Below are 27,566 nucleotides of genomic sequence, written 5' to 3' on the forward strand. Positions count from 1 at the left end.
AGAGCAATTAGTACCTAGCTTGCCTGACCTCTGTATACATACACACACAACTGTATGTTTTTACACAGAAACATATATGCATACACGGTATCATGCATGTATATGTGTGTACACATATACATATGGAGGAGTTGAACAATAAATGTACATCTATATACATAAATGTGCATGTATACATACAATTTTAATCATATAAATACATAATTTTTAAAAATTACACTTTTCTGTTTCTCCCAAATTGATTCTTTTGGGAATTAAAAAAATCACCTACAATAATAAATATTGCCTCAACATTTTTTCAAAGTAATTCAATCTAAGTGCTTCACATTTAAGGACCTCACTTTTTTGAAAGTGATAATGAGGCTGAATAAAACAAACAGGTGTTCTCTTTGGATATGCCAATCTGTCCATCTCTCCAGCAAAGTAAAATATATGATTATTGTGAATATTAGATTTAAGGCAATCAGTCAATGCTATTGCTAACAGAACTGATAAAAGAAATGGGAGGACAGATGTTTACTGCCGAACAACTTTGCTTGACTACCTACATCCTTATGGGAACTTGGTCAAATTTAGACACCGTTACCATTTCTGCAGTCTTTCCTTACTGGGATTCTGTGGCGAAAGCCTTCACATTAACCAGGCTGATGATAATTACACGACTTGGGCAAAATAATTTCCTTTCATAGTTGGAAGTGACAGGTATTGGGAACTGGCCAGTTCCTCCCATTCAAGCCTCCCAAGGACCTCCGACCTGTGAGGCACGTGCTCCCTCGCTCCCCCTCCCCCACCCTGCCCTTCACGGTATTTCTCACCTCGCTGACATAAATGCCAGTATCTTCTTCATCATCCGTTCGGTAACAGACTGTCAGGCCCAGCTTCTCTTGACTGTTGACACGACACAACTCAACCTCCTAAGAGACAAGCACACGCAGGACATTCATCTCCGGGAGAGGCCCCAGCAGAGCGGAGAACTTGCTGACACTCTTTGGATCATCCTGGGAAGTTTTCATAATTACTGCCCAACGTTTGAAGTGAACTTAGGTTACCCCAATCCTCCAAATTTACCTTCTTCATGGACTTCTGTATATTCATGTCAATGTTTTAAATGCTCATTGTTCAGTTGGAGCTGTGCAGATTTTTTTTGCATCGAATCATGGACTTAAAACAACTTAAAAAGCACACAATGAAATAGAAATAAAATATGCATAAAACAAGATGCATCCAATACAATATTTGAGAAGTCCAAAGTAGGTAGCAAAATGTTCATAAAAATATTGAGAGTTACTGTGATTTTTTTGTGTATGTCAACAAAACAGAGTTCAAGAAATATGACAACACTGGACTCGGCATAGATTCTTCTTTTACGTTCTATACAGTATATAATAAGCGGGTGTTTTGTGCAGCTCAGGCCAAGGTTTTCTATTATTTTGTGGAAGCTCTCACCCGCGGAATGAAATGGGTTCGTCCAGGCTGAAGGGAGAGGCATTAGTAGTCATGTGAGCAGAGGTAGTGACTCAAAGTGTAGCAGTAAATGAAGAAGGAAACACATTAACTGAAACACATGGCTGAGGGGCTTGAAATGTCAGTCCTTAGGAAATGTATATTGAACCTATTTCCTGATTCATGTTCAGTGAAATAATAATGAATTTCAGTGTATTTCATTCTATATAATGAAATAGACTTGTACTGCTCTTCAGAAGCAGATGACTTTAGGAGAAATTGCGTGATTCCCAGCACTACAACGCAAACTGGTGCCCTCATCAGGAGAACTTGTTCCTACTGATGGAGAAGAGACAGCCCCTTAGGAGATCATCGGATGAGGTAGAACAAGGTAAATTTAAATTGCACGTGAAGCCCGGGTTAGGTTTCCGGGGCTGCGGAGGTGGCCAGCCCGCCTGTCCTGCTGGCTCGTTCTCCAGTGCCTGGAACGGGGGAGCCATGTGGGCACTCAGGCAACGCTGGCTGAAGGGTGACTGCTTCTATTTCAAAATCTTTCCTAGTGTTTGTAACATTTTGTGAAACAATAATTAAGGAGTCTTTCCTCTTCAAGTGAAGGTAATTTTGTGTGTATGTGAATGAAAATTATGAAGTTTGACAATAAAGTATCCATTTAACTCTGGGATCTGAAACAGTTACTAGGATAAAATTAAGAAACTCACTTAACCTCACACAGAAGGTACTTTTCAGCACCCTGTGCTACCTTGGAAGAACTATCTCCCCTTCCCATTTTGTATTTCTGTGAAGGCCTTGTCAGGGGAAAATAACCATTTATCTTAATGACATATTATAAACCATAGGTAAATCCTTGGGGAGGATGGGCTATCGTAAGCTCCAGTGACCAACAATTTCATGGCTAACAACAAATAAAAACAAAATTGAAATCCTTTATCCTGAGACATGTACTGCAAATGAATGAAATACATGAAATTTTTAAGGACTTCCTAATTGGACAAAAACACTCTGAATTCCATGACAGTGGTTAAAAAGGCATGACGTATGCTAACTAGTAAGGAAAAAAAGATTTTAAAAAAAATCCTTTCACCTACAGGAAGAAAAGGAAGCAGTGATGTGCTTTGGCACAGGAAGTAAAAAGTATACACCAAGCAGGGGTTATTTCCAGAACTGGCGATAGTGAACGCCTCCGGAGGGAAAGAGGGCTTGACTGAAACTGTAACATCGGGAAGGAATTACAGCGACCAAAGAGCTTCAATTACCCCACGAAGTACACAGTTAAGGAGTAAAGAAGCTTATGGTTCCTAAGAGGCCAACAAGGAAACCTAAACACTCTATAAAGAGCTGAGATTGGGGCCTTTAAATTAAAGCAATTGATGTACTGTAGTCAAAGCTGAAATCCATTGACTTTCAATGTCCTTCCAATTGCAGGGGAGACGCTCCCTGTGCTGTGGGGAGACATTTCCAGAAGGCGCATTCCTTCTGTGAGTGTTTCCTCTGCATTCTCAATGGTGTACTGTGGCTTTGCTGTTTGTTTAGAAAATGCATATTAAAATATTTTGCAATCAATTGGAACTAGTCTATTAAAACAAAAGGGACAGAATCCACTCATGTAACTTTAGCGCCACAGATCAAAGCCTCAACCCAAGAATGGTAGGGAAGAGGCGACGAAGATCCTGAGGTCAGAATGACTTTTCAGTATCGTCATCATCTCGGACCCAAGCAGAACTGTGAAACAGGTGCCCATGTCACACGTGACCCCCTCGTGTTCAATACCCCCTTTTTACGACAGTCAGCCTCCTCCTGTTCCCTCTGAGCTGCCTGGAGTCCAAGGGTCGACCTCTCTGGGTAGCCACTGCTATTTGGGGTTCACCATCTTACTTATCTCCTGGCAAAACCGGGCATTTGTTGTCTTCCCTTCTCTCATGAGTAGCTCTTGCAATACAAAGAAAATAGGTCAATAAATATTTCTTCAAGAGATCATAATTAATTATTATTTAAAATGTGGCCCATTCAGGGTTTGGGTTGCGCCAACAAAGACTAAAAGTACAAAGCCTTAATTCAAAGGCCTGCATCTGTGGTAGGACCTGGGCTCTGAAGGAGACACAAGGGAGATACCCTGGGCCCCACACCAGGCCACCACGTAACACGGGTGCCCGCTGCAGCTGGACCTGCGATTCCTCCCTTGGCCAAGCATGTTTCAAACGCCATGCATTTCACCCTGCATGCATTTTGGAATCAAAGTTCCTTTAATTCTGTGACAAAATAACTTGTAAGCTGCTACCTGTCGAGCGTTTTGTGTGTCTGAGGCAAAGGTGGTTTTGCAAAGCCTGTTTATCTGAAAGGTGCTCTCTAAGCACAGGCTTAACTTAATATTCCCTTCACAGGGCACCCGAGCGTCTGACTTCTGGAGAAACAACCTCCTGGTAATAGAAAATGTTTTCCCTAACAACTTTCATACCGTTCGCTCTGTCACGAGGAAGCTGTGTGATGAAGAACATAAAAGTGAAATGCTACCTCTGTACATTTTCTTCACAGAGACAATTCACAGGTGTATACACATCAAAGGCAAGCGCACAAGGATGGCATCACTAACCATCCTTAAGTCATTTGCGACTGGAGTGGAAGAATCTCTTCATATGTCTAGTAAAACTGCATTAATTTAGGCTTAAATGTGCTTTAAGATGCTATGTTCTGGGAACATACACATATATATTTAAAGCCCTCAAAAAAACAGATCACATGCTCTAAGCCTGTGAGAAACTGATTACATTGAGATTGAGGGTGGGGAGGATGAGTAACGTTAGCAAACATGCTTCTAATCACAGAAAGAGTAGGATTTTTACATGAACTGGTTGCACTACAGTGCTGTGAAATTTTTACATGATTGGGTCTAAAGAATGACAAGGAACTTAAAAAGAAAAAAAAAACCCCACACTTTAGTTTTCTAGGTAGGACCCTCTTGCTGGAGGAAGAACTAAGGCTTGTAGCTTTGTGCCAGGGCTTTTTAGGCAAGTTGCTTCCAAACTACAGAGCTCTCAAGTCCACACCATGAGCAGGAAAATCCACAGCAGTCGGCAGAAAGCAAGTCTGAAGAACTTGGGCTACACAGGACAGTCACTGACATCAACTACAATCACGGGGAGAGGGGTCTATGGGACCCACATCTTTCTTTTTCTTTTCTTTGTTCCCCTGGTTTTATTTATCAGACAACACAGGCACGACCACAGAAACCTACTAGTAATCAGGATTCTCCAACATTTTGTGGTATTGACTATAAACCCGTGGACTCTCCACTTAGTTGTTCCAGCAAAACATTTATTTCAAAAAAGCAAATTAAGTGGAAATATAAAAACTTGAACTCACACAGCTAAGGGCAGCCTAGGTGCTCCACTGTGAAATTATTACTTCAATATCATTATCTCCTGGACAGTGGAAACGCAAATTCCTCTACCAGCACCAGGCTCACATACCCCAGCCCCAAACATCCTGAACAAGTTGCTCCAACTAGTAACTAAATCATGTTTCTGTAAACATGATTTTATTAGAATAAAAGCAAAAACATAACACTCCTGCCTTTTCATGAACATCCTTAACCTCAACCCCTTACTCTGCTTTTTCTAATTGAATGATATTGTTGTTAAATATGTGTGGCTTTTATCTCCCAACTTATTATTCCTAGAGACTGTCTGGATTCTTTGGGAAATAAAGCAGGCACATTTTCCTAGACCCAGGTCATCTGCTTCTCACTGTGTGCTGTGAACCACCTCTGGAAGTCATAAAGTGCCCACTTTGGATGGATTTTATGCCTTAACAAAGAATAATAATTTTGTTTATACTGTTGAAATTTGGCAAAGGGGCGGATTCATAATGTCAGTAATCTGTAGTCGATGGCATGAGTTCTGGACCAGGAATAGAAATGGGAAGCTTAAGATCAAGGTGCACTAGAAGCCACATGCCAGGGCTGTGTTAGGTCTGCTGTGCCAGCTGGGCAGTCAGGCCCACTCCATGGAAATGTTCTTCCAGGGGCTTTCGCCCAATCCCGCTCTGTCTCCAACAAAGAACAAAGACACGCGAGGAAGCCTGGGAATGACTCCTGTTTACACCAGTTACGGATATTTTCCCTTACGTTTTGCCTGTATTTTTGAGAAAACTGCAGTGGCTCTTAGCTATTAGGATCATGTAGTTTACCTTTGTAAAGCTCCAGAGAGCTAAGGTTTTTCACAGCTGATTCTTGAGTTTTGGGCAAACATTAAAATGATGATTTTTTAGCTTACTAATGGTATTGTTAAATGTCTACAGTCATTTGTGGCTTGGATTTCCTGATTTATATGTTATTTCTTGGGGGATCTCCATAAAGACAGTTCAATGTGCCAAAAGCAATGTGCAGAAAAGACTATTCATGAAATATTATTGCCACAGTTGCTTTACTTTTAAAATATCCATTTTAAGCACTCCATTCTCCTATGAGCTGCGGTCCTCCTGTATCCCCACTCCGGCGTGTCTGCTCTCTCATTAGACCCTGAACCTACTGACCTCCACTTTTCACTTTCAGTGATTCTCTCATGCCCTCGCCTCTCTCCTTGCGCAGCTTGGAATTGTAGTCAGTCATAAAAATCTTTTATAAAAATCTGCAACTCCCCTGTTGTCTTCTGCCCCCACTGAATCACCAGCCAAAGGTCAATTGTGGCTAAGCCCAACTAGTCACTTACCCGCATCCCCACTTGAGCAGCTGCGTGGTCCTAGCGGAAAACGCCTCACCACGCAGACCACGCCGGCTGCTCTCACTGCAGATTCATCACCGCACATCTCGGGCGGGCGTCAGTGCCACCGCGCTATCCTGCTCCCATCAAGTCACTCCTCTTTTCTCCAATTTCCAACAGGATCTGCCCACTCTGGATGCTACTAGATTCGTATTACCTCGACTTCCCACTGCCCCACTGGTGTTTTGCACCCTTTTCTCTGCAATTCTAGGCAGTGCCTTCTCCTCTTCACTTTCAGCCAGTCATCCTGTTCCATGCGTCCCTGAGAAAGAAGCCAGGCAACAAAACTGCTGCATCTTCCCTCCATTCTGCGTTATCAGCCTAAATCCACCGGCATCCATCCCGTAGGCCTGTCCCTCTATCACAGTGAAAGAAAGGCCCCAATTCTATCAAAGGTCACTGTCTCCTCACATGCCCTGTAAACCATTCCTTTTGTATTTTTTAAAATTTTCAAGACTTTTTCTCATGGAATTATCCCCCCTCTTTCTCCTGTATTATCATTTCTCTTTCCTTCTTAGATCATTCCCATTGCCGTACGTGCACACAAAAATCACTGGCATCGTTCAGATGGGGTGAGACGGGGGGAGCCGTCTGACGATGGTGGTCAGCTCTAGGCTGGAGGCTGTTCGGAACAGAGAATAGAATCGAGCTTATTCACCAACACCACATTTCCAAGCAAAGAACGGTGACCCCACAAAGGCTGCAGAGATAAGAAACAGCAGGTCACGCAGGAGAAGCTTTCAGGAGTTGATGTGTGTGAAGCTCAGGGTGTAGGATTCAGGTGAGTGTGGGGCCCGGTGAAAAGTAAAACCACAGGGGCCATGCCACGGAAGGGCCATGCTCAGTGACCTGGACTCTCTGCAAAACGTAAGGAGGGGTCATTAGAAGGGAAATGACACCTTCAGCCTCCCTCCGTCTTTTGGCTTTTATCTCCTCTTTTTTTGAGCCCATCCCCAGGTTTTGTCTATAGTAATAGGATAAAGCTTTGAGCCGCTCCCGACCTGCATTCTTGCCAGTTCACACGCTATGGGAAAGATGAGTGTGTTTTCTCTTGGGGGTGTTTTTGATGAGCTTGGATCAAACGCACGTCCTTAAAACGATCGCTACACTTGTTGGCTAATATCCAGGCCTCATGTCTACCCCTGGAGCTGGACTCGGTCCTGAACAAACATACAGACTGGGGAAGAGGACGGTGCATGAACCTATGGGATGGGAAAGAGGCACGCCGGTGCGCAGCGTGGAGAGACGGCCTCGGCAGTCGCAGAGAGGGTGAGTCGCAGGGGTTAAGGGACAGAAAGCAAGTCGGGAATGTTGCCCGTTTATCCAAGAGAGAGGAGGGTTTGAGGGAAAGCTGCCTCGTATCAATTTTATACACAATTACTATTATTTCCATTTTATTGATGAAGAACACGAGGCACACGGAGAAGTGAGTGACCTGCCCACAGTCACTCCCAAGTCAGAGGCCGAGTCGGGATCCAAGTGCTCAGGTGCCTAAAGGACCCAGCCTGGATTCTCCACAGCCACCCCCTCTGCTTCCATGAAGGGCTCTTTGTCGTTCTTCAGGTCTCAGCTTAGACGGCACTTTCCAATGATATCCCTCCTTGTCAGTCTTTCTGAAGCAGAGCCCCTAAGATTCTCTTAAAATTTCACTGATGCTTAGTAAGTTCTTAACAATTGTTATCATTTATTATTTTGCTTATTTTCTTAGTGAGTTTGTATTTTATTGAGCTGTTTACTTTTTAAAATTGCATTTCCTTTATTATTCTATAAGCATGTCTTTGTTATGATTATTGTTATACCTCACAAGCCTCCAACAGGAAACACAGAGATACAGGTCTTGAGGATGGTGTCCTGCCATCTTCTTTACATTCCCAGCACCAGCAGGGGCCGGGAACCTACGAGACGCCCCACGTGCACTGGTTGGATGGGTTGAGTGCTAGAGTGAGGTCGGTTGCAGGCTAAAGTGCTTCTGCTATATGTGTACCTCAGAACCTTAGAACAAAACAGGAAGGAGATGAGGGATTTAGCCATGTGGTCATGTGGGGTAAGCAATTAGGCAGAAGGTATATGCAGTGGAAATGCCAGGAGTATGCCTGGCAGATTGGAAGAAGACCCAGTGGCCAATCTATCCAGAGTTGAGTGACAGCAGGATAAGGAAATAGGCGATCAGCTCCCAAAGGTGAGTACACAGGGCCTAGGGGGCCTGTAAGGACTTTGGCTTTATTCCAAGAGCATGGAAAGCCTTTGGCAATATTTCAGCAGAAGAATGACTGATCTGGCTGCACTGTGTGTCCTGACATGCATCATATTTGATGACTATGTTTTCTTCCCTTAAATTACATGTTTTTTTTCCAGAAGTACACACTCCTTCCTTCCTTTACCTCTGAAAATCATAACAATAGCCCAAGTTTGCTATGTTGGGTAAGCTGCCAATCACTGTATATTGATTAAGCCCTGTGACCCTTACAACAAGTTTACGCAGTAAATATTACTATTATCTCCATCTTACAGGTAAGGGAATAGACTCGGAGAGCATGAATGACTTTCCCAAGAACCTTGGACCACACGAGAGGTAGAGTCGATATTCAAGCCCAGGCAGTTTGCCCCAGACTCCCGGCCCTTCACTTGTGCCCTCCCACATACACAAGACCAGCCAACAATCAGGAGAGAAGCAGAGGTGGAAAGTTCCAGAGAGACGCTACCCTGTGTGTGGAGACTGAGAATTTCAAGTGGCTACAGCAGAGGACTCAGGGGTGTATTAAGAGATGATGCCAGACAGGTGGGTCAGGACCGAATTCTTAAATGGCTCATAACTGGAGTCCTGGGCAGAGAGGGAGAGGGGGTTCTATGTGCAATACGGGGTGTCCTGTGTTACGTAAACCATGATCAGGGAACTCAGGTTTTGCCAGACGGCAAGGCCTCGTTTCTGGTATTCAACCAGGGGGCAGCCTGGATTCCCTCTGTTTTATTTTTAATATTGATTAAATTTTAAGGGAAGTAATGTAGTAAGAATTTATTTTATAGAATGATTTGGAAGGGAATTTTCAACACAACTTAACTTGCCCTCCAAGGGAAGCAATCTCCCCCGTCCGCCCGGGGATGACCAGGCAGAGCTGAGAGCTGGCAAGCGGGCGTCCTGCCCCTGGCCCCCTTGCTGCCCCTCGCCCTTCCCTCGCTGGGCCTCGGGCTGCTCTGTGGGATGTCCCCCTGGGGGGCAGGCTGGGGTGCAGGGGGGGTGTCCTCTCCCTGCCCAGAATGGGAGAAGCTGCTGGAAGCGTGCACCCGGGTGGGCTACATGGAGCCAGGCCCAAAGCTGGGAACCCGCTGTGTGGCTGCAGCGCAGACAGGATCGGGATCGGGCAGGGACGCAGGGCCCCAGGAGGGCAGAGCTGGAGCTGAGAGGGAGGCAGGCGGGGCACACCCGGTCAGGAAGGGGCAGCCCGGCCCGAGCGGCTCCAGCCCCGCTGCCCTGGCCACGGCGCTGCTTTCCCGTGGCCTGCGGGCTTCAGGCGCCTCGGCTCTGGGTGTCCAGAAGCTGTCTATTCTTGAATGACTGAAAAGAGTGTTTTCATAAGAAAGCATTAGCAGCATTTCTTTGATAGTGGCCATGTGATTTCTGCGAAACGAACAGTCAGGAGGGACAGCGTGGCCCTCTGTGCGTCAGTGGCCCGTCATTCCGCGAGGGGTGCCTCGGCCTGGCTCCCTGTAATGCGTGTCTTCAGGAAAGGGGAGATGCTAGAGAGACACCCTCTCCTGTGGGGGTGCTGCTTTAAAGTAAAAACAAATCATTTTGAAGATGCATTTACTTGAGAAAGGCAAAATATCTTTTACCTAAATAGAAGGACCTATAAAGACGATCTACAGCTACTGCAGTGAGAGGGGACCCTGTGGAGGGATAGAAGCAAAACCTAGACATGCCCCAAATGATGCCCTGGAGTATCTTCAAGGGAACTTAGTAAACTAGGCCTGCAATAGGTTCTGGTAACAACTCTGAGTGGCCAGCTCTGGTGGTGGGGGTACCATTGCCTCTCTGGTGGGCAATGATATCACGGGCAGCCAACAGCCTGGGATACTGGAAGCCTTCTGACACACAAGTGGAGACCCTGCAGCCCCGCTGCGAGGCGGGGTACGCGGGTAAGGACAAGGTAGCCCAGACGGCTGGGTGAGGGGCCACGGGCTGCAGCCCAAGCTGGACCCAAGAAGGCACGAACGTGGGACTGAAGACTGTTCACCAAAGGGCACAGAGCTTAGGAAAGATGGTAGATTTACTGTGAACTTGGGTATGCTAACCAAACTACTGCTAAGACTTGAATGGAGATAATTAATCTAAATTTACCAGATACTATTCCACTGACCACACTTCATGTTTGGTCAATAGGATGACAGGCAATAGGACTTTTTTGTGAAAAATAATGCAAGCTTTCTTTCATAAGTGGACAGATGAATTTTAAAAGTTACAGAAACTACAAAGATTTTATATTATAACAAAGATTTTATGTTATAACACACCACAGACTTAATTTGTGTTCCTGGAAATGGATCAAAGGAAGAAGTATTTTTGCACTATACTTTTATACCTAATTTTTTAGGACACTGGCTTAAAATATGATCAAATAATGAATTTTCTTCTCACTATGAAAATCCAGAACACTACCTGCCTTACTGTGACCATACAAAAATAGGGCCCTTTATTCTAGCACCTGAGGACCAGTAAGAAACTTGATCCACATGATTATTAAAAGACGCTTGGTGTCCCACATCTCCAGATGAGCACCATGTTGTATAGGAAGAATAAATGTATTCATAAATACAAAGCAATTAATTACATGTAAAAGGTTTATGCACTAAATTTATGCACTATTTCATATTTGGTAGATTCTACATTTTGCCACAGACCAGGATCCCCAAGTATCCAAAGAACTCATTTGATAGCACAGAGTTTAGAATTTTCTTTTTCTATTCCTTTCTGGAGCAGGCTTTTCTGGAGCAGGCATTATTTTTTAATGCCAATATTTTATGATACATGAAAAGCACTGCATCTTTATTATAATGCCAATACCATTTGAATAACATGCTTTAAAACCAATTAGTGGACCTGACTATCTCCTGATCTGATAAGTGAGACAAGGAGGGTCTACAATTATGTGTTTCAGATATTATACATCCAGTTCCAGACTGGGCAATGCCGTGTTTATGTTGACCCACCCACCGGAAGTTTGCCAATCCTCCTCAAAACTTCTCTTTGTGTGAAAAGAAGTCAGGGAAACCACAGTTGTGGCCACAAACTGTGTAACATTACGTAGCAGCATAATTTCATTTATACAGTTTCTAAGTTGGTCACAGGTCCTGGTCTCTACGTATAGGATTCATAATTAACAGTGGTGGACAATGATATTTAGTACTGATATATCTGTTTTTTAAAAATGCAAAGTAAATGATGGTATAGACTTGCGAGCTGGTAAATTTTCTTCAGAATGTATACCTTCACACATATGTGTTCACTTTTATTCTGGATGGTAGAGTTTTCCCTGTGGTTGGTGCACAGATATCTAATTGTATGTTTGTATAACCATGATACCAATTTATGTCATTTTAAAGGAATTTTGGTACTATTTTATTACATTAGACAGTAAAATGAAATAACTGATCAGATTAATTTTAGATGTTTTATGTATTTAACATATTTATTTGTTCGAATGATCTTGTGGTTATATATTTGCCCAACTGCTTTATGGACTGCTTTTTCCTCAGGCCTTGAAGAGCAGGCCTGTTCTGTACTTGGTGTTAATGAGATTAGTCTGATCGTTTGGCCACTTTAACGTTGTTGATTCCAATCATTGTGCTATGTATTCTGTAGTCTGGTTTGGTAATAGAAAAATATCATCAAAATTAACATTAAGTATACAGATTCTATTTACTCTTGCATAGATATAAGCAGCAAAGTTATCATAGATGTCCTCAATGTCCACAATATGGGAGTTCTTAAATAAATAAAGGAACATCTAACTGATGGAATATATGGCTGAAGAGCCTTTATAATATGGGAAATGATCATGATAGACACTGGCAGAAACAAACTCCCTGTTTCTGGCTGGAGAACCCAGACCACAAAGGGTCCCAGAAATGAAATTAGAATTAAAATGAGCTTAGAGTCAAGTTTCACCAAGTAAGAAAAGGAACAGCGCACCGAGAGTGAGGTCCAGGGGAGAAAAGAGTGAACAGGCCCCATCACTGCAAAGACATTGCGAATGTATTCAGGGAGATTGAACATAAAGAAAAGACAGGCGAAGGGACTGCAACTATGAGTAAAGCATGGATATAAAGGAAAAGATATGAAAAACAGGACTCGTAGAAATGAAAGCTATAATAACTGAAATTATAATTTCACTGATGTGCTTAACTGCAGATTAGACATACCTGAGGAGAGAACTACTCCACTGTCTTTGTCAAGATAGATTTGACAAAATTATCTGAACTCACACAAAGAGACAAAATAAATGAAAATAGGAAATAGAAGCTAAGAAACATGGAGATAAAGGCTGGGGATATTCCAGATGGATGAAAACCACGGATCCACTGATTCAGGAATCTGTCTTCACTACACATCATATCTGTATTGTGTATCAGTAACAATAACAGTAGATGGTATACTTGTGCTGAGGCAAACATCTGCTAACCTAGAGTTTTATACTTAGGGAAAAATATCTTCTTAGAACAAGGATAAGATAAGGATATTTTCAGATAAACAACAACAAAAAAAAAAAAACCCAAAATATTTTGCCAACAGCATGTTCTCACTGAAGGAAACTCCAAAAGATGTACTTCAAATTCAGAAGGTAAGCTCGGAAGGTCTGAGATGCACAAAGGAATGAAAAGCAGAGAAAATCTACATAAACATGGGAGTATAAAATAACTCATACTGTGTATGAAGGCTTGAACACTGAAAGTAAGGCCAGAAAAAGTTGAAATGTTTATGAAGGTAACAGAAGTTAGGAAGGTGAGTGACGTGGAGTCCCTGCCGCCCTGCTCAGCAGTGGGGTAGAGATGAGCTGGCTTATAAAAATTGATACGTTAAGATGTCTAAGGTAAGCAATAAAAGATCGAAAATAGTATATATATTACTTCTAATCCAGCAAAGGAGAAAAAAAATGGAATGAGATAAACAGACAACATAAAAGATAAGAAAGGAGAGAAAAAGAAACAGAACAAATGAAGCACAGTGGAGGATACTGAAATTAGATCCAGTTTTACAATTACTCGTGTACACAGACTGAATGGTATAGTCAGAAGGCAAAAGATGATGAAATACAAGTGCAAAGAAACCAGTAGGACCATCAGTGCAAAACAGCAACAACCCAGCTGTGTGTAAGTGTACAAGGAGGACTTGTAACAGGAAGCGAAAAGAAACAATGTAAGACCTAACAATTCAGAAAAGTTAAGAGTAAAAGGTTAGGGGAAAATGAGTCCTGAAATACTAAGAGAAAGCTGGTGTAACTGTATTATTGATATGTCAAATTATACAATAGAACAAAAATCATCACAAGAAATAGAGTCACTACATAATTTTTTTAAGAAAATTTGACAAGGAAGAAAGAAACATTTTGGACTTGGATACTCTGCCAAACATAACCTCATATTGCAAAAAACAAAATGACAATTAGAGACAGAGCTTGATAAATCTATGTCACTAAAATGGTAACCGACAGATAAATCAGGCAATATAAGTTTAAGGATATAGAAGATGTGAACAATATGATTAATAAGCTTGATCTAATGTATAGCTGTTAATATATTTCCCAGTAAATGCAGTATATATTATATTCAAGTACAAATTAACCTTTTATGAAAAGATTCTCCTTAATATGATAATAACAAACACATTACATTTGATTTGTGCTGGGCAATGTTTTACACACTTTAGGATGTACTTAATTCTCACAGTTCTAACGGCCTGGTATGTAAATATCCTGTTTTGCCCATGAGAAAACTGAGACACAAAGAGGTTAAATGATTTTCACAAAATAACACAACTAGAAAATGGAAGAGATGGGGATAGGGAGCCTGCTCTTACCAAAGCCGCGTGTAATACTGGAGAAAAATAGACAGTACTTAGGAATAAAGGTAATGAAAAGGTGTGCAAGCACCTTATGGAAAGAATTACAAAAGCTCTGGAAGACATTAAAGAGTTCATGTGAGTGCGCAGTCACGACCCCCGCAGCACGGTCATGGCCTTGCCCGGCTAGTTACAGTATTTATATGGACTGCCGAGCACGAAGACTGAAGACACTCGCAAAGAAGAAAAGGGCAAGAGAATTATCCAGCCTGCTATCAAGACTTCTCACAAAGCTACAGTACAATTCAAGACAGTGTAGTGTGGCACGGAGTCAGACAAACCGACTGGTGGGACAGAGGAAAGCAAAAACAGACTCACACATATACAGAAACTTGATTTATGATGGAGTTGTAATTACGTATCAGGCAAAAAGTGGACTTTCAATTACTAATACTAGGGTGACATGTTATCCATATTGGGAAAAAAATAAGTTTGGACCCCAAACTCCAACTATAATAAAACATGATCTCTATGTGAATCAAATTAAAGTGAAAGGCAACATTATTTTTAAAAATTTAGAATACAAAATAGAATGACTTTTTATCTGGGCAGGAAGGATTGATTAAACCAGATAGAAGCATAAACCATAAAGAAAACATATTATACTTTACTACATTAAAATTCGGAATTGTTGTTTATCATAAGATACCATGGAAAAGTGAAAAGACAAATCATAAACTGGGAAATGATACCTGTGATACAAATAAAGGATTGAATTCACAATATATAACGAATTCAACAAAACCAATCAATGAAAAACAGTGGAATAAAAATGAGCAAAAGACCTGAAATGGTGCTATACAGAAAAAGAAAACAGAATAGGGCAATAAACATATGAGGAGATGTTCAACCTCATTAGTAATCAGGAGAATGGAGATTTTAAATTACACTCTGATACCATTTCAAACCACCTGGAGAGAATTTAAAGTCTGGAGAAAATTTTACATCTGGAAATGCCACGTGTTTTTGGGAATTTGGTGGAGCGCCCCCTGCTGTTGATAGGCATCCGAATTGGCTCACACACTCACCACTCAGTACCTGCACAGACGCTGTGCCCGGCAGTTACCCCGGGGAGCTCTAATCGGCACCAGTCTATCCGTGAAAGAACGTTCAGAGCAGCACTGTAATACTACAGAGCGGGAAACAACTCAAAGGCCCACCAAGTGAATACATAAACCAGGCCATCTCCATGAATGTGAATCCCATACAGCAGTGGAGATGAGTGAATTACAGCAGTACACAGCATCTTGTGTCAATTAGGAACTACAGTAGTAATTTTGAGGAAAAAATAGAGGTCTCAGAAGAATACGTTCCGTATAGTTGCATGTATATAAACATGCAAAATTAACATCTAGAGCTACAAATGCATGTGGTGAAATTATCAAGAGAACTAAGGTAATGGTAAACACAGAATCCAGGCTGGTGCTGACGTCTGAGGCAGAAGGTAAGGAGACAGGACTAGGGAGAGGCATGCACGGGAGCACAGTGTTACCCCCACTGTTTGGGGACCTGCCTTGATAGGCTTGGGCTATTGTCCTAAAAGTACATGAGAGAACAAGGAATAAAACATGCCTTTTAGCTCTTCATGACACCAAAAGCATAAAGGCAGGCGAAGGTTACTTCTCCTTGAGTTCCTCTCGGAATGTGGCATGGCATGTATACAGCTGTCCGAGCCCACCGGGCCAGTCCGAGATGCACAGGGGCAAGGGGAGTGGGCATCGGAACAGCGGGCCCAGCAGAGGACAAGATCAACCCAGCCAGAGCCGGAAGGAAGGAAAACACCAGACTTTATGGGGTAGAGCAGCAAGCTAGCTTGAGAGCCCGGAAGAGCCACACCCGGCATATTCTCAGAAGCTTCTGCAAGGATTGTGAGGGGTGACTGGGAGAACCCAACACTCGGGGATGGGACACAGCCAGAAAAACGCTATTTCCTTACTGTTTGTGTTTTATCTGAACATGAGTTTTTTCTAAGGAAACCGGGTAACTGTTCCCTGTGCACTTAAAATGAATAGTAGGTGTTACTGCACTGAGGACAGAGATTGTACATTTCTTTTATCTTAATACTATCTTACATGATATAAAAAACAAACACTCCATGAATGAATGCAAGACTCCAACAGAACCCTATAGAACAGCAAGGTTCAGTGCGCGGCTGTTGATAGTAGGGTTGTCATCTCTTAAAGAAACAAGGGACATGACTTACTGCTACACTAAAGAGCTATTCTCTCCATCTTCTAGAGCAATTAGGTATATCGAATCTTGATATTTAACCTAGGCCACGTGTGTGTAATTGGGAAAGGGCCTGTGCAGCTACGGGGTCCATGAACTGATACAGGGGCCAAGCAGCGTGTGTGATATACAGAGGTGGTCATTTACATCCACATGGAAATTCAGAAATACAGACACACTCCCTTCCTTCTGGAATATACACAGCCCTAAAAGGTTCTGTTTTTCCCAGCTTGACGACACCGCTTGTATCCAGCACCCCAGGTGGTCGCTCCCTCTGAATGCTCCTGGCCAAAATGCAGTAATTTTGCAAATTACTTCTATAATGGGCAATGGAGAGGAAAAACTGGATGAAATTCAACATAAGAAAAGCCAATATGAGCACTGTAAAATGTTTTCTAGTGAAGCAGTCTGTTAGGTCTTGGAATAATCTCAGCAGGAGAATGTGAAGGCTCTATCACAGCAAGGACCCACAAAAAATCCCAAGGAAAAATTCAGTTTCAACTGTCAGTTGGCCACACATCTGCAGTACGGGAAAGGCTATTGCCGGAGTGGTAACGATTGTTGAACTTACACGTGACAGAGAGAAGTGTGCAGTTCACTGCCATGGGCTGGCAGCTGAAGGACACTGGGGCCTCAAAGAATAATTATTTGCTAGGGAAAAAAAGACCAGTTTAATCTTCAAGACATGGTTTCCTAAAGTCAATAACATGAGGCAGGATGGCCTGCCATTAGCAGAGTTTTCCTAACCATCTCATTTAAAGAAAATGTTCACTTTAAGGATTTTCAAGTTTCCACCGTGGATGGAAATTTTATGAATGACCACATCATGGAGAGAGCCAAGTCCTGCTGTTCTATTTTGATTCGGACTCTTTCCTTCCTAGGTTTTGTGAGCCATGTGTCCACGTACATAGAGAGCCACAATCCCATTTGTAAAGAGGAAGGAAAGAACAAGTCTATCGTAGAGAAGGATTGCACTGTGGACTTGTCCTCAGCTCTGGGGTGTCCTCCGAGACTTTCCTTTCTTTCCTTCACAAAAGCAGAAGATAAAGTTTAAGCGCCTTCCTGTGTATTTAATTTAAAAGTACCAGCCACTCCATTGTTCAGAACTAAGCCCTTTCAATAAAAAAAATGGCCCCTTGGTCCTCAGATACCATCCATGCATGAGGTAATGAGCATTTTAGGATTTCAGAAGTATGAGCTATGTAATCCCTTGGGCTTTTCGGTTTCACAGAATTTACTACCTATTTTGTTAAAAGCCTACCGAGAATTGGCCAAGTTCATGCTTTCCCTATTAAAGCTACTGAAACTCTTCAGTTGTGAAAACAGCCTAATGAAAGTAGCCACTTTCTCCTCCTCCTGTACTAGCAAACTGCGAGTGCAAGAATCCCATGGAGGCAGGCAGAGCCTCAGTGGGTTTGGGGCTATTTGGGGGAAACAGAGAAGTCTCCGAGCGAGACGGGCCAGTCTTGAGGCAAACAGGCTTGGCAGCTGTGTGTCCCCCACTATTATCTCACTTATCAATTTTCACAGGGGACTGGACTCCCTGGAACATTTATCAAAGAGGATAAATTGTGCCGAATGTCAAGTTTCCCAGAATGACATTGGTGAGTCATTGACTGTAAAGAAAATAGGTCTCATCATTGCTTGTCAGTCAGGGGAAAGATAGTCTACTGAAATAATTTTTGCTTGTTAAAAAAGCCAACTATTTATTATTTGAATCCATACCATTCCTCCCCCCCCTTAGCTCAAGTCCTTTTCACACCTGGACTATAAAAATTGGCCCCTCATTCATCTCCTGTTTTTGGGTTTTATTCCTCCAAATTTGTCCTACACACTCCTACAGAAATGGATCTGTCTGGACTACCAATCTGACCGCATCCCACCTCTGCAAACATGGAGCTGTCTTCCCGTGGCCTGTAATATAAAGTCCAGGTTTCTCGTTACAGCATAGAAGATGTTTCCTTATCTGTCCCTGCGTGGTTGTCCAGCCTCACCCTCTTTCTTTCTTCACTTCTCAAAACTTCTCTTCAGTTAGACTGAACTGTTCACAGTTCCCCGGCCCTGCTGTCGACACCTCCACACGTTCGGGCTCACTCTTGCCTTAAACTCCTGCGTATTCAAAACTCTCTGGTGCCATTTCCTCTCTGCCTATTCCTCAAAGAGAGAGCGCTGGACTCTGTGTCACTTCAATATTTCATGACCGTTGTGCACGCCTCCCAGCAATGCGATGACGTATGCGCTCCTGTTGCTACATCTGGGCTGTGAGGTCCTTGGCAGCAGACAGTGTCTCATTTAGTTTCGGGTTTTACCAGCACTCAGCACAGAACCTGAAATGTCACATTGCTCAGACATAAACTGGGCCACTATAGCTATCAGATGGCTGAAAGGAAAACATCTTTCTATCACAGTAAAAGTGGACATCCTTTCAAAAGTTTGGGGTGTAAAAGCAAATTTTTTTTCTTTTTTTTAGGAGAGCAAGGCAGAGACTTTGATTTAGAGCGAAAGCGAGAGGACAGAGCTGCCGAGAGGGCAGGGATGAGGACGATCTCCCTGGACTTAGTCATCCAGCTGTTACTAGCCGTCCTGCCATCACTCTTGAATAGGTGGAGAAATGAATGACACTATGAAAAAAGGCAGAGAATCAAACTATTCTTTTAAGGTGTTCAGGAAAATGAAGAGCAGAGAATATGAAAGTCAGAGATCAAACAGATTTCATTTGAGGTTGTTTATTTTTAAGTAAAGGACACTTCGGTGTATCTGGGCCTGCTGTGACTCTCAGCAGCCCTGTGTGCAGCTCACAAGTTATGGTTCAAGTGCTTATACTTAGACCCTATCACCCAGGGACATGGAATTCCTCTTCTGAAGCTTCATTTTCTCCTTTCTCTTTAAATATTCTGCACTCAAGGTGATGAAACTGAGAATACTATGTTTAAGTGATGGATATATACATATATATTTCCATCCCAGCCACCGTACTACATAATCTCATATATTGTGTCACTTAACCTTAAGAAATACTTATAAGTGCTATCTATCTTTTTTGCACAGATAAGAACCCTGAGGTGCAGAGAGATCACAAAGTTACTGAGCAGTAGACTTTGACTTGAGCCCATTGCAGGCTGATTCCAAACATACCTAAATACAATTTTCCTCCAATCAGAGTGATAACATTCAGACCCCTAATTGGTTGGGAATAAAATTTTGAAAGATTTTCTTGCGAATTAATGGGTAGGTGATTTGTAGGGACAATAAATGAGGACTTAATGAAGGTAATTTATATAGTTGGAACATGAGCAAAATAATTTAGGTGTCAGAAATCATCTAACATCTTTTTCAGTGATTGATCTGATACTCATCAGGTATGAGTCACCTCGCGTGATTATATTACAGCAGCCTACACTTTGTTATATGGTTGCTCTACAGTTATGCATGTGTTCAAAACCATTAAGAAAAATGACAAGAAATGTTCAAAACCATTAAGAAAAATGACAAGAAATGACCCTAAAAATAATGTCTCCGTACCTGAGAGAAGATATGGCTTTCTCTGCTTTTAACAGACATAAAGAATAGAACCTGCATCTGGAATGGCCAGTCTGATTTTGAAGTGGGGATAAAGTTAGTGTCTTCCTCCTGTGAGAGTCAGATAGTACGACTAATTGAATATTCACCAGTGCTTCCACCTATGTGAATTACTCTCTGTGAGTTGGTTTACCCACCCAACATTGGATTTTATTACATGAAATTGCATTACTAATTTAAACTGGAGAAATCCCAAAGTATAGTATTTAAAAAATTTAAACCATCAAGTTAGCAAAGAAGAAAATAAGTGAGGGGAAATCTGATGGTCATCTGGGTTATCTAAAAGAGAAAAATGTTTGGAGTCCCTTTCACTTTTACTTTGGAGGGAGAGATTTGATTAATTTCTGTGCATCAGACAGGAAGTGATTACGTTTTTCCTAACTAGAAACAGTTAGTGGTGTATCCACTCAGGGAATCAGTTTTCTTTTGAATTTCCCAACTAAATCGCTCTCATGTTCTCAAAGTATGTTTGAAACTTTCGTTTGAAAGATTTCACAACTGTGTGTTTGGCAGGTAATCACATCTAAGTCAAAGGAAGGGAAGTTCTTTGGGGATTATGAACTTCCTGGCTGTAAAAAGCCTCACCAGCTGTCCATGGTCCTTTAGTTACACACAAACATCCCTTTGGAAACACACTCTCCTTCCAAAGGTTGCTTAGGAGTTGCAGACCCTCTCATATGACAAATGACAGGTAATCACACTTCGTAGGATGTGTTGATGTTAGTTCGTCTATAAAAGGAAGGTGAACTGTTATATACGCTTGACAATTATATCCTCCAGAAAAGAACACATATTTGATTATGTGCCAAAGGGGAGTTTGAAAAAGGAAATGAAACAATGAACATTTATTACTTTTATAGTTATAGAACTATTTTTTAAGAGAAAAGAAACTCTTTTCCAGCATCTGCTATTAACTAGCTGTGATAAGTGACTCTTTAACCTCTATGGTCTTCAGTCTCTTCTGTCAAGTAAATCAGATGTGCTTCAATAGCTGCTTTTGGTTCAGATTCCATGTCAACATTCTCTTAATTCTAATTCTCTTCTGTCCAAACACCACTTAATTGTTCTCTATCCAAATGTGTTTACCTATTTTTATTTTAAAGTTCTTCCTTTACTATTTCATAATGACTCAATTATGAATAATCCCTTTATATTTGAAAGGAGACTCTTTCTTTAAAAGGGAAAAATTCTCCTTTTAAAAGTGCCTACTTTTTTTTAAACAAGCTTTCTTTGGTAAATCCCTCTTTCGTTACTGCTTCCTATGGAATCCTTCACTTCCTACGGAGCAGAATCTGTGACATCAAAACTTGGTCTTCTCAGGAAAAAGTAAAGAGCAAATGCTTTCAATGTCTGTTATAGAACAAAGACTGTTATAGAACAAAGACTGTTGTCTGTTATAGAAAAAAAATGTCTGTTACAGATTTAACGTTCAACATTTTGCTACTGAAAAATATGCTCCTTTCATACAGAAATAGGACAAGAGAGTGTCTACGAGAGGCAGGAACAATGAAATGAAAGCACACAGGCAAAGGGACACGGTGAGCCTGGGCAGATTCAAACTTCGGCTGCTGGATAATTTCTGCTGTAGGACTCTAGCTCACAATGAGGCTTGGGTTCCAAAACAGCGGCTTCTCTTACTTGCGTCCGTATCGAATGCTGACACATACTGCCTTACACGTCCTGTCTTCAGAGGTGAAATCTGATGATGTAGGTAAGTAAGTGTCAGATCTCAGTTTAATCCAAGTAATTAACCAACATCGTGCCGTTCAGCTTTGCATTCTCCTAATCTATTCCATTATGTAGATCATGTCTTGTTGTGTTTCAAAATATTACTGTTCGGGCTTCATCTGTCCAGTAAACATCATTATTACTGCTGACATTTTTCTCTGGGTATAAAAGAGCCAAAAGATTTATTGGTTTCGTCACCACATTCTAAACACCCTACGAGCCAATGAAGAGGTAAAGTCAGAGCCTCTGTGACCATGTGTGTGTGTGTGTGTGTGTCTGTGTGTGTGTGTGTGTCTGTGTGTGTGTGTGTGTGTGTGTGTGTCTGTGTGTGTGTGTGTTTGTCTGTGTGTGTGTGTGTCTGTGTGTGTGTGTGTGTCTGTGTGTGTGTGTGTCTGTGTGTGTGTGTGTGTCTGTGTGTGTGTGTGTGTCTGTGTGTGTGTGTGTCTGTGTGTGTCTGTGTGTGTGTGTGTGTGTGTGTGTGTGTGTGTGTGTGTGTCTGTGTGTGTGTGTGTCTGTGTGTGTGTGTGTCTGTGTGTGTGTGTGTGTCTGTGTGTGTGTGTGTGTGTGTCTGTGTGTGTGTGTCTGTGTGTCTGTGTGTGTGTGTGTGTGTCTGTGTCTGTGTGTGTCTGTGTGTGTGTGTGTGTGTGTGTGTGTGTGTCTGTGTGTGTGTGTCTGTGTGTGTGTGTGTGTGTCTGTGTGTGTCTGTGTCTGTGTGTGTCTGTGTGTGTGTATGTATGTGAGTGTGTGTGTGTCTGTGTGTGTGTGTGTCTGTGTGTCTGTCTGTGTGTGTCTGTGTCTGTGTCTGTGTGTCTGTGTGTGTCTGTGTGTGTCTGTGTGTGTGTGTCTGTGTGTGTGTGTCTGTGTGTGTGTCTGTGTGTGTGTGTCTGTGTGTGTGTCTGTGTGTGTGTCTGTGTGTGTGTGTGTCTGTGTGTGTCTGTGTCTGTGTGTGTGTGTCTGTGTGTGTGTGTGTGTGTGTCTGTGTGTGTGTGTCTGTGTGTGTGTCTGTGTGTGTGTGTCTGTGTGTCTGTGTCTGTGTGTGTGTGTGTGTCTGTGTGTGTCTCTGTGTGTCTGTGTGTGTGTGTATCTGTGTGTCTGTGTGTGTGTGTCTGTGTGTGTGTGTGTGTCTGTGTGTGTGTGTGTGTGTCTGTGTGTGTGTGTGTGTGTCTGTGTGTGTGTCTCTGTGTGTGTGTGTGTGTGTGTCTGTGTGTCTGTGTGTGTCTGTGTGTGTGTCTGTGTGTGTGTGTTTAGGCATGTTTACTAAAACAGTAAATCATAATTTCCAATTTCAACTGGAAAAAATTATAATGATATTTTCCCTAACATTTAAGGATAAAATAACTGGATAGAAAAATGAGAACATCTAAAGAGCTTCTGCTCTAAATCCCTTAAAGATTTAAACCTTAGATTTGCCAACCTGCAAGTACATTAAAGATTTAGTCATTGCTTCAATTATTCTATGTGCTTGGTACTTGGAAGACAAAAATGCATAAGACAAGATCCCACACACTGAAGAAGCTCAGAGACTTACAGGGGAGCCCAAAGTGAAAACAAATAATAACCATACAAAAAGGGTGTGGAGGCCGGAAGCCAAGACCTGCTGCTCACGTAACGGCAATACCATCTTATGCTTGTCACTGTTGTTGAGCAGCTCAAGAAGCATCTTCAGCGTGTGTTCTTGTTTCTACCTCTGTCACGAAGTTAATGAGTCATCAGTTCACAGAGGAAGAGATCAAATGAGGAAGAAGAATCGAGGGAACTATACAACAGCCAGAACACAATTAATAAAATGGCATTATTGAGTCCCAATCTACAAATAATTATTCCAAATATGGATGCATTAAATTCCCCAAACAACAGAGTGGCTAGATAGAGACAAAAGACCCAAGCATATGCTGCCTACAAGAGACTCATTTCACCTTTAAGGACACACCAAGGCTCAAGTAAAGGGATGGAAAATGACATTCTATGTGAGTGGAAACCAAAAGAAATCATGGGTAGCTTTACTTTTAACACACAAAATAGACTTTGAGTCAAAAGCTATGGTTATTCACTTGAGTACCAGGTCCTGCTTTCCAGCCTCCACACTCTCCCCACTTGCCTTATTGAGCGATTACTGATTGTTTCCACTTTGGCCTCCCCCAGAAGTCTCTGACCTTCTTCAGTATGTGGGACCTTCTCTTATGCATCTTTGTCTTCCAAGCACCAGGGATAAAGATCATTATATAAATGAAAAAGGGCACAATTCATTAAGAGGATATAACAATTGTAAATTTATATGTACTGAGCATAAGAGCACCTGAAGATATTAAACAAATACGAATATATCTGAAGGGAGAAATAGACAATAATACAATAATAATAGAGGACTTCAATGCCCCACTTTCAACAATGGATAGAGCATCAGTAAGAAATCAATAATGAAATGTTGAAAATCAGTTAGGAAATTTTGAAAATGAATCAAGAAACACTGGACTTGAATAGCCTCTAGACCAAATAGACCTTAACACACATACTTAGAACATTCAATCCAATCACAGCAGACCATACTATCTCCTCAAGCACATGCAGACCATTCTCCACGTTAAACAAAAGAAGTTTAGCAAATTTAAAAGACTGACATCATATCAAGTATCTTTTTTGGTCATGATGGTATAAAACAATAACAGGAAGAAACCTGGAAAATTCACAAATATGTGGAAGTTAAACAACTCACTGCTGAATAACCAAGTCAAAGAATAAATCAAAAGATTTCTTGAAAAAATTAAAAATGGAAACAGCATGCTGCAACTTACGGGGTACAGCAAAAGCAGTCTTAAGGGGGAAGTTAGGGTGATAAATGCTTACATTAAGAAAAAAGAAAGATCTCAAGTAAACAACCTCATTTTACACCTCAAGGAACAAGAAAAAGAAGAACAAATTAAGCCTAAAATTAGTAGAAAGAAGGAAATAATTAAGATCAGAGCACAAATAAAGGAACTAGAAAAGGAACAGAAAACCCACAGGAATAATCAATGAAAGTAAAGGTGATTTTTTTTAAGATAAACAAAATTGATAAACCTTTAGTAGACTAAGGAAAAAAGAAGACTCAAATAAATAAAATCAGAAATTGAAGAGGAAACATTAGAATTGAGATCACAGAAATACAAAGGATCATAAGAGAGTGAAATGAACAATTATACATCAACAAATTGCATAACCTATGACATGGATAAATTCCTAGAAGCATACAACCTTCCAAGACTGAATCATGATAAGATATACAAAATTTGAACAAGCCAATAATGAATAGGAGATTGAATCTCTAATCAACAATTTCCCAAAGAAGAAAATTCCAGAAGAAGATAGTGATGTGGTACATATATGCAGTGGAAAATAGTTCACCTGTGAGAAAGGAAGAAATCCTGTTGTTACAACATGGATGGACCTTGAGGGCTTTAGGCTAAATGTGATAAGCTAGACAGAGAACAACAAATAGGAATGGCATCCCTTCTATATGTGGAATCTAAGAAAAACAAAAGTCAAATGCACAGAAATAGAGAGTAGAAAAGTGGTTGCCAGATGGATGGGAAAGGGGTGAAGAGGGAGACATTGGTAAAAATGTACAAACTTCTTGAGCACATGCCTATTCTAGAAAGGGAGGGGTTATCAGTTGCAGCTGCACTGTGGCCCCAGGGTCCTTTCCAGTTCCCTTGCACAAAGGGGTGGAAGGGAACTGCACTGCTCAGAAGGTGGGCCACGCAGATAGCACTGGGAGTCTCGTTTACGTGTCCATCAGATACTGAGCAGCCGCTAGGAAACGGGTGACGTGACGCAGTGATGAGCCAGAGGACAGGGCTTCTGCCCTCACAGCCTAGAGGGGAGCCCCATGGCTGCACACACGTTCACGAGGGAGGTTTTTCTTAAAGTTGGTTTCAAAGTCATGACGCTGCTCAAAAAGATATGACTGAAATCTAATCAGTGCTTATTTTCTCATTACTGCTTTTTTGAATGAACATCTCCTTGAGTCATAAATCTCTAACTATGTAGGGAGAGAGACGATACACTTAAACTCTCACAAATATTCTGTACCTATGAGCGGGCATCCAGCTCTGGGAGGTAAATTTTGCAAATGAACACTTCCCAGCACAGCACGAGGGTTTGCTTACACTTTGCCTAAGCATTGCCAAGAGGAAGCCGATGAACGTGCTAAGTGCTCTTTCCTATTCGTAGACACTGGCCCAAGTTCAGTTTCCAGTTAACATGTGCTTGCAACTCTGACACAGGCTTGTCCTCCTGTCCTTCCCCCTTTCACATGTCTTCACACAAACTTCTGACTTCCTTTTCGTTGTGATGACAGCGCCCACGTACGGGAGCCCCATGTGTGCGTGATTCAGGCTGTTTGATGTAGTTTCTTCAGCTGATCTTGGGGGCAGAGTCGCAGTGGTTTCAAGTAGCATTTCTACGTGATGAAATCATCAGGCTCAGAAAATGTGGCTTAAATTATCTGCTTGTCTTGGCTAATGTGACATTTTATACTATCAAAATGTTGTGCTTCTTAGTTCTCTGACTCTTCTATTAGCGCTATGGAGACTTAATTGCAAGTTCTACATATGAGTCAACATCTTCCTTGCACCCAGGCCAGAGCAAGCCCGTCACGACTAGGAGTTGGCCAGAAGAGCTTGGGATTTCTTGAGGCCTTTCCCTGTAAATTATTTCTGGCAGAGGCAGGATTTGAGACCTGCCTCTGACTTGCTAAGGGCTACTTAGGATTCATTTCAGCCTTTAGCTCGCCCCAGGAAGGAAAGGAACAAAGTTCGGAATAAGGAGGAAGAGACGCTTAATCGTCGGTGGCATTTCAGCGGCACGGAGGGCTTGACTCTTAGGATGGGTGTGTTGTTCGAATGTTGATATTTTTGTTTTTTTTCTCTCAAAAATAAATTCAGGTAGTTCATCATTTTAAATTAGAGAACAAGTGTCATCATGTTTAAAGAGAATGAATTGAAAGCTGTGTATCTTTTAATATGGGCTGGCCTTTGGAGACTTTTCAGAAGCCCTGTGGGGAGATTTTAAACCCAGTCCAATATAATTTCCTGAGACAGCATGGTGCTGGGCCAAGGTGAGATACGGGTGTCCTTACAATTTCATAGCAGCTCCTAACACACCAGAGTCACCATAACATTGACACAATCACAATAATATCTCCAAAGAAGCATCTGCTGCCAGCCATGGCTATGAAGGGAGCTGTTACTGTCTATCAATGCGATAATCTGCATGTTAAAAAGTTCCTAAATATGTATTTATGAGACAGTCCAGTCTGTTTTGGTCCATTGGGTCAATAGCCCATGCACTAAAAGTCCCTAAATATGTATTCACAAGACAGACAGGTCAGCTTTGGTTTGCCGAGTCTACCGAAAGGCCTGGAATTCCATAGACTGAGTTCCAGCGGGTCCAGAAGCGCAGTCCTGTGCACCTTCTGTCTTAACGAGCAGACGGATTATGCTCGTTTCAGTGGGTGCCAGGAGCTGGGCTTCACTCTAGCCTATGATATTTTGCTTTTAAAAAGTCAGAAGAAGAAGAACTGGCCCGGCACAAACTATGTTAAAGCTCTGAGTCAAGTCATGGAGACAGACATTTCCGCAAAGCCCCCTGGGCCGGGGTGCATACTGTCCCGCTAGGACCAGGACTCAGCAGTTCCTCCTCAGCCTCCAGGTCCAGTCCAC

General features: G+C 41.9%; 1 protein-coding gene across 3 annotated transcripts in view; it reads right to left on the minus strand.

Moving 5' to 3' along the window:
- The window catches only part of PDZRN4 (PDZ domain containing ring finger 4), a 296,728-nt gene that overhangs the window by 15,144 nt on the left and 254,018 nt on the right, over window positions 1–27,566 (minus strand). For all 3 annotated transcript variants that reach the window (XM_073222672.1, XM_073222673.1, XM_017641245.3), the window contains one exon: window positions 816–914. In XM_073222672.1, the coding sequence (XP_073078773.1) occupies window positions 816–914 (99 nt within the window). The remainder of the gene's footprint in view (window positions 1–815; window positions 915–27,566) is intronic.

This window comes from Manis javanica, chromosome 15, assembly GCF_040802235.1.
Source record: "Manis javanica isolate MJ-LG chromosome 15, MJ_LKY, whole genome shotgun sequence".
NCBI classification, from domain to species: domain Eukaryota; kingdom Metazoa; phylum Chordata; class Mammalia; order Pholidota; family Manidae; genus Manis; species Manis javanica.